The sequence below is a fragment of the Bos taurus genome, chromosome 19, assembly GCF_002263795.3.
Source record: "Bos taurus isolate L1 Dominette 01449 registration number 42190680 breed Hereford chromosome 19, ARS-UCD2.0, whole genome shotgun sequence".
Taxonomy (NCBI): Eukaryota; Metazoa; Chordata; class Mammalia; order Artiodactyla; family Bovidae; genus Bos; species Bos taurus.
Window position 1 is genome coordinate 46,738,580 of NC_037346.1, and position 15,267 is coordinate 46,753,846.

At 36.1% G+C, this 15,267-nt stretch overlaps 1 protein-coding gene across 1 annotated transcript in view; it reads left to right on the forward strand.

Annotated features, from left to right (window-relative positions):
* Positions 1-15,267, forward strand: part of EFCAB3 (EF-hand calcium binding domain 3) — a 147,495-nt gene that overhangs the window by 23,200 nt on the left and 109,028 nt on the right. Inside the window, exons 14-17 of the mRNA XM_024980197.2 lie at positions 4,568-4,621; positions 5,112-5,216; positions 6,703-6,756; positions 7,494-7,598. Of these exons, the coding sequence (XP_024835965.2) occupies positions 4,568-4,621; positions 5,112-5,216; positions 6,703-6,756; positions 7,494-7,598 (318 nt within the window). The remainder of the gene's footprint in view (positions 1-4,567; positions 4,622-5,111; positions 5,217-6,702; positions 6,757-7,493; positions 7,599-15,267) is intronic.

Here is a 15,267-nt window from a genome sequence, read left to right on the forward strand (position 1 = left end):
AATATGTATACATCCAGCATCAGAGCACTGAAATATATTAACCAAATACCAAGAGATCTGAAAAGAGAAACAGACAGTAATACTACTAATATATTATGGGACTTGAATGCCTTACTTTAAACAATGGTTAGATATCCAGAGTGATAATCATCTAGAGTGAAAACCAAAATGGAAACAATGGATTTGAACCATACTTTAGACCAAATGGGCCTAACAGACATCTATGGAACATTCTGTCAAACAACAGCAGAAAGCACATTCTCCTTAAGTGCATATGGAACATTCTCAAGGTTAAATCATATGATTGAACACAAAACAATTCTTAAAATTTAAGACGACTTTGATTATAGCAAATGCACTGTATAAACACTGTGATAGGAAACTAAAAAGCAACAACATGAGGAGGTGGAAAAATCTACAAATATGTAGAAACTAAACAACATATTCTTGGGTCAAAGAAGAAATCAAAAGGGAAATCAAAGAATATATTGAAATAAGTGAAAATGGAAACACTACATACTAAAACCTTTTGTTAGGGAATTTTAGAGTGACAGACACATGTAATAAGAAATTATAAAGATCACAAATAAGCAACCTAGATTTACGCCTCAAGAAACTAGGGAAAAAATAACAAATTAAGCCCGAAGTTAACAAAAGGGAGAAAATAAGAGAGATCACAATGAAAAACCAAAATGGAGACCATAAGAACAATAAAAAATATTAATGAAACTGAGTTGGATTTTCAAAAGATAGACAAAAATCAGTAAAACTTTAACAAAGCTAAGAAAAATTGAAAAACATCTCATAATAAGGAAATGAAAAAGGAGAAATTACAACTGACACTACAGAAATACATAGGATCACGAGAAACTATCAGAAGCAAATTATATGCAACAAATTAGATACCCTAGAAGAAATGGATAACTTCTTAGACTCATACAACTTACCAAGACTGAATCAAGAAGAAATATTGAATAGAAAATCCAGACTAATAACAAGTAAACCTATTGAATCGGTAGTGAGAAAACTTTTCAAAAAAGAAAACCAACAAGACCAGATGGCTTCACTAGCAAATTCTGCAAAATGTTTAAATAAGAATTAACACTAATCCTTCTCAAATGCTGCCTGAAAAATTGAAGAGGAAGGAAGAAAAAAAGTCATCCTACAAGGCTAGCATCATGATAGCAAAGCCATATAAAGACATCACAGTAAAATAAAACTATAGGCCAATATCCCTGATGAATATGCTAGAGCAATCAGGTGAGACAAGGAAATAAAAGGCATCCAAATAAGATAGAAAGAAATAAAATTGTTATTTATAGGTAATATGATCTTATGTGTGTATGTATGTATGTGTGTGTGTATATATATATATATATATATATATATATATATATATATATATATACAGTTGACCCTTGAGCAACATGGCAGTTAGGAACACCAACCCTCCCCGCAGTTGAAAAATCTAATTTTACAGGTGGTCATCTAAATCCACAGTTCCAATCCTCAGTTTTAACCAACTATGGATCATGTAGTATTGTAGTAGATGTATGTTGTTGTTTCATTGTTGTTCAGTCACTAAGTCATGTCTGAATCTTTGTGACCCCCATAGACTGTAGCCCACCAGGCTCCTCTGTCCATGGGATTTTGCGGGCAAGAATACTGGAGAAGAATACATGGAGAAGATCCTTCTCCATGGAATCTTCCTGACCCAGGGACTGAACCCATGTCTCCTGCATTGACAAGCATATTCTTTACAGTGAGCCAGTAGGGAAGCACTAGTTTAAAAGAAGAAAAATTCACATGTACGTGGACCCCTGCAGTTCAAACTTGTATTTTTCAAGGATCCAGTGTATTCAAAATCCCAACTAAATCTCAACTAAAAGACTGTTGAATTTAATCAATGAATTCAGTGACATTGCAGGATATAAAATCAATACACAGAAATCAACTGCACTTCTAAACACTAACGGCAAAACATCTGGAAAAGAAGTAAAGAGAACTATCCCACTCACAATAGCATCAAAAATAATAAAATACTTAAGAATAAATTTATCTAAGAACATGAAAATTTTGTACAATACTGCAAGATTTCATCAAAAGAAATCAAAGAAGACATAAACAAATGGAAAGACATCCTGTGTTCATGGATTGGAAGTTAATATTGTTAAAAATTCCATGCTACTCAAAGCCATCTACAAATTAAATGCAATTCTATTTAAATTGAAATTTCTATTTCACAGAAATAGAAAAAAGTTCTAAATATTATATGGAACTACAGAAGACCCCAAATAGCCAAAGCAATCATAAGAGAGAAAAACATAATTGGAGAATCACACTTCCTGACCACTAGCTATACCACAAAGCTAAGGTAATTAAAGCAGTATGGTACTGGCATAAAAATAGACATATATACAAAACAGGATAGACAGCCTAATACTAAACTTTTGCATAAATAGTCAACTAATATTTAATTAGAGAGCCAAGAACATCAAATGGGGAAAGGATTATCTCGTCAACAACTGATGTTGGGAAAACTGGATAACCACATATAGAAGAATTAAATTGGACCTCGACCTTACACTTCACAAAATTAAATTGAGATGGGTCAAATAATGAAATGTTAAAACTTAATACCATAAAATTCATAGAAGAAAACCTAGGGAGGAAGTTCCTCAACATTGGTCCTGGCAAGAATTTTTTTGGATATGACACCAAAAGCACAAACAACAACAAAAAACTCAGCAAATGGGGCTGCATCAGCTTTACAAGTTTCTGCACTGAAAGAGAAGCAATCAACAAAATGGAAAGGCAGCCTGTGAAATGGGAGAAAATGTTTGCAAACCATGTATCAGATAGGGGTTAATATCCAAAATACATAAACAGTTTATACAACTCGATAACAAAAAAGAAATCCAACTTAAAAGTGGGCAGAGAATCTGATTAGACATTTTTCCAAAGAGGACATACAGATGGCCAACAGGCACATGAAAAAGTGGTAATCATCACTAATCAGGAAAATGCAAATCAAATCCACAATGAGATACTATCTCACACCTATAAGAATGGCTTATATCAAGAAGACAAGAGACAACAAGTGTGTTCAAGGATATAGAGAAAGGGAACCCTGTACACTGTTGGTGGGATTATAAACTGGTTCAGCCACTATGGATACCAATATGAAGTTCCCCAACAAATTAAAAATAGAACTGTCATATGATTCAGCAACCCCACTTCTGGGCATATATCCAAAGGAAATGAAAACAGGTTATCAAAGAGATATATATGCACTGCCATGCTTACTGCAGCATTATTTGCAATATCTAAGATATGGAAACAACTTAAGTGGTCATCAGTGAATAAATGTATAAAGGAAATATAGTATATTATATACAATGGAGTACTATCCAGTCATGAGTAAAGAGGAAATCTTTCCATTTGCAACAAAACAGACTCTGAAAATATTATGCTAAGTGAGATTAAGTCTGAGAAATGCAAATACTGGATGATAATCTCTTCTATGTGAAATCTTTAGAGAAACTAATTCAAAAAAAGAGCAAGTAGAATGGTGGTTTCCAGAGGCTGGTTGAGGGGGAAGGATGAGAGAGATATTATTTAAGGATACATACTTGAAACCAGTAGATAAATAAGTCCTGGAGATCTAATGCACAGTATAGTGATTATAGACAACAAAACTGTATTATAAAAAAGATCTTAATTGTTCCCAGCACAAGAAGAAATGATAACTATGTGAAATGACAGAGGTGTTACTAATGATACAATGGCCCTCATATTACAATATGAATGTATCAGATCAATATGTTTCATGCCTTAAATTTACACAATGCTCTGTTTCATTTGTATCTCATTTTTTAATTAAGAGAAAAATTAATGTCAAAAGTACCAATTCTGATATATAATATTCAGTTCTTACCATTTAAATCCTTACTTGGAGTGTAATGCTCTTTTGTAGGGTACTGTGGCACCCCACTTCAGTACTTTTTGCCTAGAAACTCCCATGGACGGAGGAGCCTGGTGGGCTGCAGTCCATGGGGTCGCTAGAGTCGGACATAACTGAGCAACTTCACTTTCACTTTTCACTTTCATGCATTGGAGAAGGAAATGGCAGCTCCCTCCAGTGTTCTTGCCTGGAGAATCCCAGGGATGGGGAAGCCTGGTGGGGTTGCACAGAGTCGGACATGACTGAAGCGACTTAGCAGCAGCAGCTGTTACAGAGAAATAGCTTTAAATTTTGGAACCAACATCTATAACAATTCTAAAACTAAAAGTAGGGAAAGGTGGTAGTCAGAAGAGCTGAGGAAAGGAAGAAAGGTACACTGTAGAAAAAAAAATAAAAGGAAAAAATCTGTTTTACATGTTAGAGTTTCGCTAAAAGTACATCAGATGCCATAGAATGTATAGTTAACCTTGAGAATCTTGTTCATTTCTTTGTTTCCTTCTTGGGATTTTAACTAATTAAAAATTTATAAAAATTTACAAACAATTAAATAGTACTTTCTGAGTTTCCACTTAATTATGAACTAAATTGACTCTTATCTTACAGAAAATCAAATGGTGTATAAAAACAGGTTGATGGATGGAGTAAAGAAATACAGAGGTGAGTGAGAAAACTGCCAAGAAAGAAAAAATAGATCTTCAAGCTTTTGCATTTACTTTTCTACAATCTCTTTTATTTCTCACTGATTGGCTTGCTAATTGTATTAGTCTAGTTTTTTAATGAGCTGACATTCTTAGTTGTACACAATCGAAAGAAATAGCTACATTATTTTGTCAGTGTGGCAAATTTTGAATTTTACTAAATGGTAATAATATGTGCATTGTCTCTGCTATAATTTGTTAGTCTTAATACTCACCTCTTTCTTCTAGGTAAATTCACCTTGTAAATTGCTGTAACAGTGTTTCCTGGAACACTGAAAAGAATTTTTCTATTTCTAATTCCTCAACTAATTCTTTTTAATCACGTCAAGAGTTTTATGGTGTCATTGCTTTTTGCTTCCATTTATGTTGATTGATTGATATGACCAGGCATTTTTTCCTCTTTAGCATAATCACAGTTTTCCTTTATTCTTATCCCTTTTTTTCATAAGGAGGAAAGGTTAATATCGATAAAATAGATGATGCTCTTAAGAACTTGGGATTCCCACTTGATGAGGAAGACATTGAGGAACTATGCAGTCACCTGCCAATTGATGGTAAGCACTTCAAGTACCCAGTGCCCTGCAAAAATTTTTTTTTATTTCTCTGTAGAAATATCTGAAGTATACTTGTTAATTTCTTGGAAAAAGCCAGAAGCCTATAGAGAGCAAATCCTAAAAAACAGAGACATATTGTTTAAAAACAAAAGTTTACGTATTTGGCCGTGCTGGGTCTTGGTTGTAGCAGGCAGGATCTTCAGCTGTGGTGTGCAGCATCTAGTCCTGACCAGCAGTGGGACTGTGGACCTCCTGCACTGGGAGCTCAGAGTCTCAGTCACTAGACCACCAGGGAAGTCCCAGCAGCGCTGTTTTTAAAACAAGAAACTAATCATGTTGTTTCTCCTGCCCAAATTTCTCCAGGAAATGTCTTTCAACTGTAAGATAAATAAGATCAACGGATCTAATGTAAAACATGGTAACTGTAGTTGATAACAGAGTGTTGCTTAATTGAAATTTGCTAAGAGAATAGAATTAAATGTTCTCACCAAAAACATATAGATAGATAGATAGTTAATAGATGGATAGATTATATAGTGAGAGATATTAATTAACTAGATGGGGGCAACTTTTCACAATGTATATATACAAAATAATCACAGTGTACAGTTTTAATATCTTACAATTTGGTCAGCTATAAAGCTGGAACAGAAAACAAGACAAAATTAGGAATGAGTTTTTTTTCTCTCCCACTCTAATGAGTGAGGAATACAAAAAGTAAAAGGTGAATAAATGGAATAATGTGTTTGTCATACTTAGAGTCTTTTTTCCCCCAAGCCTATGCTTATATAGGGCTTCCCAGGTGGCACTGTGGTAAAGAACTCACCTGCCAATGCAGGAGACATAAGAGACATGGGTTCGATCCCTGGGTTGGAAAGATCCCCTGCAGGAGGTCATGGCAACTCACTCCGGTATTCTTACCGGGAAAATGCCACAGACAAAGGAGCCTTGCAGGCTACAGTCCATAGGAATGCAAAGAGTCAAATAAAACATCTAACTAGAAGGAAAAAAACAAAAAAAACTCTTGGCAACTGCAAAATTCTTACATTTTACTCCACAGTTTAAGAATTTTATATAATTGGGACCTGTATTAGTCTGCTGAGGCTGCCATAACAAAATACCATAGTCTGTGTGACTTAAGAGAAATTTATTTTCTCTAAGTTCTGGATGCAGGGAAATCCAGGATCACTGTGTCATTTTATTTGGTTTCTGGTGAAAGTTTTCTTCCTAGCTTGCAGACAGCTGCCTTCTCACTGTGTCTTCACACGGCAGGGTGGAGAGAAAAAAAAAAAATCTTCCTCTTATAAGGCCACAGTCCTATTGGATTATGGCTCCACCCTCACAACCTCATTTAACCTTAATTACCTCCTAAAGACTTTATTTCCAAATACAGTCACACTGGGGAATAGGGCTTCAACATATGAAATTAAGGGGACATGATTTAGGTCATAGCAGGATTATATCTAAATTTTGTTTTATTTTGTAGTTGAGAGAAGAGTTAAACTGGATAGACTTCTAGATGAAGTACAAGAACTTCTAGGTGAGTGAGAAGAAATAATAAGGAATAATTTTTAAAATCTCAATACTTAACAAAAGAAGTTATTTTTAAAGTATTTTCTGTTAGCCTGTCCATGATATATTAATCCTGCTACTATATCTGTTTTAATTGGTAATGTGTACATAACTGGAAAGACAGCTTTATAAGCTAAATGTTATTCATTATTATAATTAATTGTTGCCTACTTCTTATTTTAAAGGCTACAGTATAATGCCTCAATAATAAACCCTTTATGCTTTGGTATTTCTCAATAATATTATTATTTTCCTGCTGTTCTAAAAGCAAAATGGCAAGGCAAATTACACATGTAGTAATTTGACCACTGAGAAGAAGCTCATAATTCAGGCAAAAATAAAACAATAGAGCAAAGATTACATGCTGGCAGAATTATTTGCACCAGAAAATTTAATGAGCTGTTACAGAAATATTTGATTATTATCAAAAATAAATGATTTTCTGTGTGGTGTATTTGTTACTTGTTCCCAACATTGAAGAACTCCATTTACCACAAATAAACTATTTCTGAATCCCCCTTCTAATTCTAAGTAATTAAACAATACTTAATATTTCTATTGCTTTTTATCCTATATTTGTGGATGATGCTGCACAAACAGTTGATAGTAGTAGTAGTAGTGGTAGTGGTATTGGTATTATTTGTATTTTTATTACTATTATTATTATTTAAAGTTTGACCTTTTATCATTGTTTTATTTTTTAAGGGGAGGTTCTTGACCATAACGATCTGGGAAATCTTCTGAAAGACATAGGGTTAAGAGACCAACTGAAGGAGAATTCTGTGTTGAGGAAAAGTTTGCCACTCGATGGTGAGCATTTCATTTACCAATGAAGTATTCATCCATTCAGTGAAAGTGAATTGGTTGCCATTAGGTACTAGACATTATAATAGGCTCTGAGTCACAGAGATGAACAAACCAAAGTCCAGCACCTAAAAGTACTCAAGGTAGAGACAGCACATCCTCGCCCCCCCCACAAAAAAAAAAACAAAGAAAAGAAACGAATAGTATACACAATGGTAAGTGCTCTGTGTTCATAAGTGTGCACTGCTGTGGAAGTACGAAGGAAACTGTGAACACTATTGGAGACTCTTCACAGTGTGTATATCAATTAAAACAGTGCTGAAAGGTTTCGGTAGTAGAAGGTAACAAAACCTAAAAGTGTTGAAAGCAAAGAGGCACAACCGACCATGTAAAATCCAACACTATAGAAAACACGGTGTATTCACATTATGTGGAGAAATGCTCTGTTAATTTGGCTAACAAATCAATAATTCAGATATAATCCATCTGTACAATGATGATGGTAAAGATAAAATGATGGATGTGAAAAGATGAAAACGCTTTAAAATATTCAAAATATATAATAAAGATGTTAGTAATTTTTAATTAGTGAAATGCAAGTCAAAACTACAGAGAGGTACCACCTGACACGGGTCAGAACGACCATCATTAAAAGTCTACAAATAACAAATGCTGGAGAGGATGTAAAGAAAAGGGAACCCTCCGACACTGTTGGTGGGAATGTCAGTTGGTTCAGCTACTGTGGAAAACACAATGGAGGTTCCTTAAAAAACTGAAAATAGAATTTTGCTATATGATCCTACAATCCTGCTCCTGGGCATATATCCAGAAAAGATGAAGCCTTTAATTCAAAACGATACAGGCACCACAATGTTCATAGCAGCACTATTTATTACAGTAGCCAAGACATGGAAGCAGGCTAAATGTCCACTGACGGATGAATGGATAAAGAAGATGTAGTGTATATGTGTATATATATATACACACACAATAGAATATTATTCAACCATAAAAAAGAATGCAATAATGCCATTTGCAGCAACATAAATGGAACTAAAGATTATCATATTGAGTAAAGTAAGTCAGACAGAATACCAATCATATCACTTATACATAGAATATTTTAAAATTATGCAAATGAACATATTTACAAAGCAGAAATAGACTCACAGACATAGCAAACTTGTGGTTACTAAGGGGAAGGAGAGAGGAAAGGATAAATTGGAAATTTGGGATTAAGAGATACACACTACTTTATATAAAATATATAAACAGCAAGGACCTACTGTATAGCACAGGGATCTATATCTAATATAATAACCTATAAAGGAAAAAATCCTGGGAAGAATATGTAATATATATGTATGCAAACCGAATCATTTTGCTGTACACCTGAAACATTATAAAGCAATTATACGTCAATTTGAAAAATAATAAATAAAATATTTTGCTGAAATAAGTATAAAAAAGAGTGAAATTAAGAGAATTTTCAGAAAAATGATACAGGAAAATCTCAACATAACAGCTGTGCATCGAGACTAGAGAGAGTATAAAATAGATAACTAAAGAGAAACTACAGAATAGTTCAGGGATGTCTACTCAGTGCTTTGTGATGACTTAAATTGGAAGGAGGAAATCCAGAAAAGAGAAGATATATGTATATGTATACTTGATTCATTTTGCTGTACAACAGAAACTAACACAACATGGTAAAGCAGATATACTCCAATAAAAATTAATTTTTAAAAAAGATGAGAGAAGTTGTTTAATTTAGAGCAGAAGAATATTGTCTCCAAAAAAAGTGATAGTCTAGAGACTGGTAGAATATCTAACATTATTTGAACATATTGAGAGGAGATTTTTCAGTTCTGTTTGAGAGTTAGAGATTAATTAACTACATAGACACATTGGAAACTAAGCAAAATAAGACATTGTTACTAATGAACTTATTTGCAGGGTAGAAATAGAGACTCAGTAGAGAGAACAGATTTGTGGACACGGTGGGGTGGGGGGCGGGGGCGGGGGGATGGGAAGGTGGGACAAATTGAAAGAGTAGCACTGACATATTTACACCAGCCTGAGTAAAGTAGCTGGCTAGTGGGAAGCTGCTACACAGCACAGGGAGCTCAGCCCAGTGTTCTGTGATGACCTAGGTGGGTGGAATGAGGGGTGGGAGGGAGGCCCAAGAGGGAAAGGATATATGTGTACCTATAGCTGATTCACTTTGTTGTACAGCAGACACTAACACAACATTGTAAATTAATCTTACGCCAATAAAAAAACTGAAAAAAAGTCAATCACTAACTGCAAGAAAGACAAAAATTTCAATATGAAAGGAAATGTATTAATAGTTATAACCTATTATGGAATGGGAAGTATCCATTATGTGGCTTAGTTATAATATTTATATAGTCATAATAATGAGCAGTTAATCTCAATTACCAACCCCCCAAAAGTGTGATATAATCATAATGGAAAAACAAGAAAGGGCAAAAGTATGGGGGGAAGAGAAAAAAATCTCACATTTTATAGAAGAAAGACCATTGGGTAATATCAAAGGCTAGTGACTGATTCTCATGTGAAAGTCTGAAAGCAAGAAACTGACTCAGCAGAAAAACAAATATCATATATTAACGCATATGTACAGTATCTAGAAAGATGGTACTGATGAGCCTATTTGCAAGGCAGCAGTGGAGACTCATGCAGGTCAGGAAGCAACAGTTAGAACTGGACATGGAACAACAGACTGGTTCCAAATAGGAAAAGGAGTACGTCAAGGCTGTATATTGTCACCCTGCTTATTTAACTTCTATGCAGAGTACATCATGAGAAACGCTGGGCTGGAAGAAGCACAAGCTGGAATCAAAATTGCTGGGAGAAATATCAATAACCTCAGATATGCTGATGACACCACCCTTATGGCAGAAAGTGAAGAGGAACTAAGCCTCTTGATGAAAGTGAAAGAGGAGAGTGAAAAAGTTGGCTTAAAGCTCAACATTCAGAAAACGAAGATCATGGCATCTGGTCCCATCACTTCATGGGAAATAGACGGGGAAACAGTGGAAACAGTGTCAGACTTTATTTTTGGGGGCTCCAAAATCACTGCAGATGGTGACTGCAGCCATGAAATTAAAAGACGCTTACTCCTTGGAAGGAAAGTTATGACCAACCTAGATAGCATATTGAAAAGCAGAGATATTACTTTGCCAACAAAGGTCTGTCTAGTCGAGGCTATGGTTTTTCCAGCGGTCATGTATGGATGTGAGAGCTGGACTATAAAGAAAGCTGAGCACCGAAGAATTGATGCTTTTGAACTGTGGTGTTGAGAAGACTCTTGAGAGTCCCTTGGACTGCAAGGAGATCCAACCAGTCCATCCTAAAGGAGGTCAGTCCTGGGTGTTCTTTGGAAGGACTGATGTTGAAGCTGAAACTCCAATACTTTGGCCACCTCATGGGAAGAGTTGACTCATTGGAAAATACTCTGATGCTGGGAGGGATTGGGGGCAGGAGGAGAAGGGGACGACAGAGGATGAGATGGTTGGATGGCATCACCGACTCGATGGACATGAGTTTAGGTGAACTCTGGGAGTTGGTGATGGATGGGAGGCCTGGCGTGCTGCAATTCATGGGATCGCAAAGAGTTGGACACGACTGGGCGACTGAACTGACTGACTGAGTGGAGACTCAGACATAGAGATCAGACTTGTGGACACAGTGGGGGTGGGAAGGAGAAGTTGGGACAAATGGAGAGAATAGTGTGGAAAAATAGGCACTACCATATGTAAAAATAGATAGCCAGTGGGAATTTGCCGTATGAATCAGGGAACTCAAACCAGTGCTCTGTGACAACCTAGAGGGGTGGGATGGGGTGGGAGGTGGGAGGGAAGTTCAAGGAGGAGGGAACATATGTATACCTATGGCTGATTCATGTTGATATATGGCAGAAACCAACACAATATTGTAAAGCAATTATCCTTCAATTAAAAATAAATAAATTAAAAAAAAGAAGCAGAGTCAGGTTATCAGTAATGACAGAGCAAAGAGAGAAAGGCTTGTTTGAAGTTCCTTGTACTTTCAAGATTTGGGGTTGTTGGGTTTTTTTGTTTTTTTTTTACTTTGGAGTTTTTGTGAGGTAAAGACACAAAGTTTTTTTCATGGACTGAGTCAAAGATGTACACTCTTATCTTCTTGAGGTATGTCTAATGTTTAGCAATTCTTTTGTTATTAAATTTTAATTTTATTATATTCTGGTCAAAAAATACATTATATGTGATATTGATCCCTTGGGAATTTTTCTAGCATACCTTTATTACTGAAAACATAGTCTGTTTTCTTTAGTATTCTATGTGCTCTCCCCAAAATATATACATTCTGTTAGTAATTGTGCTTAAACATTAATTGTATTGTTCAAATCTTCAATATGTATTTTATTTTTGTTGGCTTGGTATGTGTTTCTAAATAGGGATGTAAAAAACCTCCAACTATACTTATACTGTTTCTCCTTGCAGTTGTCAGTTGCTGCTTTATATATTAATAGTTGCAGGCCTCGTTGTTAGGTGCGTACATATTTATGGTGAAAATATATTTTGTTCTATTGATCCTTTTATAGATAAATAACATCCTTCTTTATCCTTTGAGGTATTTTGCCATAATTCCTATTTAGGAAAAAGGATTGCTACCCCAGCTTTGTCTTGGTTCATATCCATGCTGTTGTTATCAACTTTTCTATGTCTTTTTACTCTGTGTCTCTTGTAGACAACATATTATTTGATTTTGTTTTTCAACATACTCTGACAGTTTATATTTTGTAATTGTTGAGTTAACTCATTTATAATTACTGTAACATAGGACATAGTTCTGCTATCATATTTCATAGTTTGCAGTATTTTTGTTACTTTTTTCAACCTTTATAATTTCCACTATATTCCTTGAATCTTCTTCTGGAAGTTTAAAAGTTATAGTGATTGTCTTTATTGAGACATATTCATGGCCATTTACCCTAATTATTCCTTAAACTTGTCAATCTGTATCTTCCCCCAGTTAAGACAAAGATTTTAGCACCCTTTCATGACCGATTTGTCAACTTAACTTGCTTCCTATCTCCATCATATTGATATTTATCCAGGATGTAAGAGTCAGTTATTATGGATAATATCCTTTCTCCTTTTCCTCTGTACCTAGCTGCGTTTAGTTGCTTAGTCATATCTGACTCTTTACAACCCCGTGGACTGTAGCCCACCAGGCTCTTCTGTCCATGAGTATTCTCCAGGCAAGAATACTGGAGTTGACTGCCATTTCCTCCTCCAGGGGAGTCTTCCCAACCCAGGGATCAAACCCAGGTCTCTGGCATTGCAGGCAGATTCTTTAGCACCTGAGCCACCAGGGAAGCAATCTGTACCTAGACTTTTGTAAATCTGCAACAGACTTAACCAAAATATCTGAAGATTTTTTTTCTTCCCATACCTCTTGTATTATCTCCTACATTTGCTTTACTTGTTGAGAGCTTACTTTTAAAACTATTTTCAATATGAGTCTCTGTAGGATTAATGCTAAACATTGAATACCTGAGAATATTTTTTATTATGCCCTTACACTTAAGTAACATTTTGTAAGTTCAAAGTTCTTTTAATATTTCAAATAATAACTGCTCCATTGCCTTTCAGCATCTAGAATCACTGTTGAGAAATCTGATTTTTCTTCCTTTATAGATGAATTACTTTTCTCTTTGAGAACTTTAGAATTTTACCTTTTTATTCAATATTTTTAAAGTCACTATTATGTGTTCTCCTGGCAATCTTGATTCCAGCTTGTGCTTCTTCCAGCCCAGCATTTCTCATGATGTACTCTGCATATAAGTCAAAGAAGCAGGGTGACAATAAACAGCCTTGACGTACTCTTTTTCCTATTTGGAACCAGTCTGTTGTTCCATGTCCAGTTCTAACTGTTTCTTCCTGACCTGCATACAGGTTTCTCAAGAGACAGGTCAGGTGGTCTGCTATTCCCATCTCTTTCAGAATTTTCCACAGTTTAATGTGATCCACACAGTCAAAGGCTTTGGCATAGTCAATAAAGCAGAAATAGATATTTTTCTGGAACTCTCTTGCTTTTTCCATGATCCAGCAGATGTTGGCAATTTGATCTCTGGTTCCTCTGCCGTTTCTAAAACCAGCTTGAACATCTGGAAGTTAACGGTTCACGTATTGCTGAAGCCTGGCTTGGAGAATTTTAAGCATTACTTTACTATCGTGTGAGATGAGTGCAATTGTGGTTTGGGCATTCTTGGGATTGGAATGAAAACTGACCTTTTCCAGTCCTGTGGCCACTGCTGAGTTTTCCAAATTTGCTGGCATATTGAGTGCAGCACTTTCACAGCATCATCTTTCAGGATTTGAAATAGCTCCACCGGAATTCCATCACCTCCACTAGCTTTGTTCATAGTGATGCTTCCTAAAGCCCACTTGACTTCACATTCCAGCATGTCTGGCTCTAGGTGAGTGATCACACCATCGTGATTATCTTGGTCATGAAGATCTTTTTTGTACAGTTCTTCTGTGTATTCTTGCCACCTCTTCTTAATATCTTCTGCTTCTGTTAGGTCCCTACAATTTCTGTCCTTTATTGACCCCATCTTTGCATGAAATGCTCCCTTGCTATCTCTAATTATCTTGAAGAGATCTCTAGTCTTTCCCATTCTGTTGTTTTCCTCTATTTCTTTGCATTGATCGCTGAGGAAGGCTTTCTTATCTCTCCTTGCTATTCTTTGGAACTCTGCATTCACATGGGTATATCTTTCCTTTTCCCCTTTGCTTTTCACTTCCCTTCTCTTCACAGCTATTTGTAAGGCCTCCTTAGACAGCCATTTTGCTTTTTTGCATTTCTTTTTCTTGGGGATGGTCTTGATTCCTATCTACTGTACAGTGTTACGAACCTCCATCCATAGTACTTCAGGCACTCTATCAGATCTAATCCCTTAAATCTATTTCTCACTTCCATTGTATAGTCATAAGGGATTTGATTTAGGTCATACCTGAATGGCCTAGTGGTTTTCTCCACTTTCTCCAATTTCAGTCTGAATTTGGCAATAGGGAGTTCATGATCTGAGCCACAGTCAGCTCCTGGACCAACCTAGACAGCATATTCAAAAGCAGAGACATTACTTTGCCAACAAAGGTCTGTCTAGTCAAGGCTATGGTTTTTCCAGTGGTCATGTATGGATGTGAGAGTTGGATTATAAAGAAAGCTGAGCACTGAAGAATTGATGCTTTTGAACTGTGGTGTTGGAGAAGACTCTTGAGAGTCCCTTGGACTGCAAGGAGATCCAACCAGTCCATCCTAAAGGAGATCAGTCCTGGGTGTTCATTGGAAGGACTGATGCTGAAGCTGAAACTCCAGTGATTTGGCCACCTGATGCTAAGAGCTGACTCATTGGAAAAGACCCTGATGCTGGGAAGGATTGAGCACAGGAGGAGAAGGGGACGACAGAGGATGAGATGGTTGGATGACATCATCGACTCAATGGACATGGGTTTGGGTGGACTCCGGGAGTTGGTGATGGACAGGGAGGCCTGGCGTGCTGCAGTTCATGGGGTCCCAAAGAGTCGAACACGACTGAGTGACTGAACTGAACTGAACTGAACTGATTATGTGTTCAGGTTGGGACTTTCTTTATCTCCTC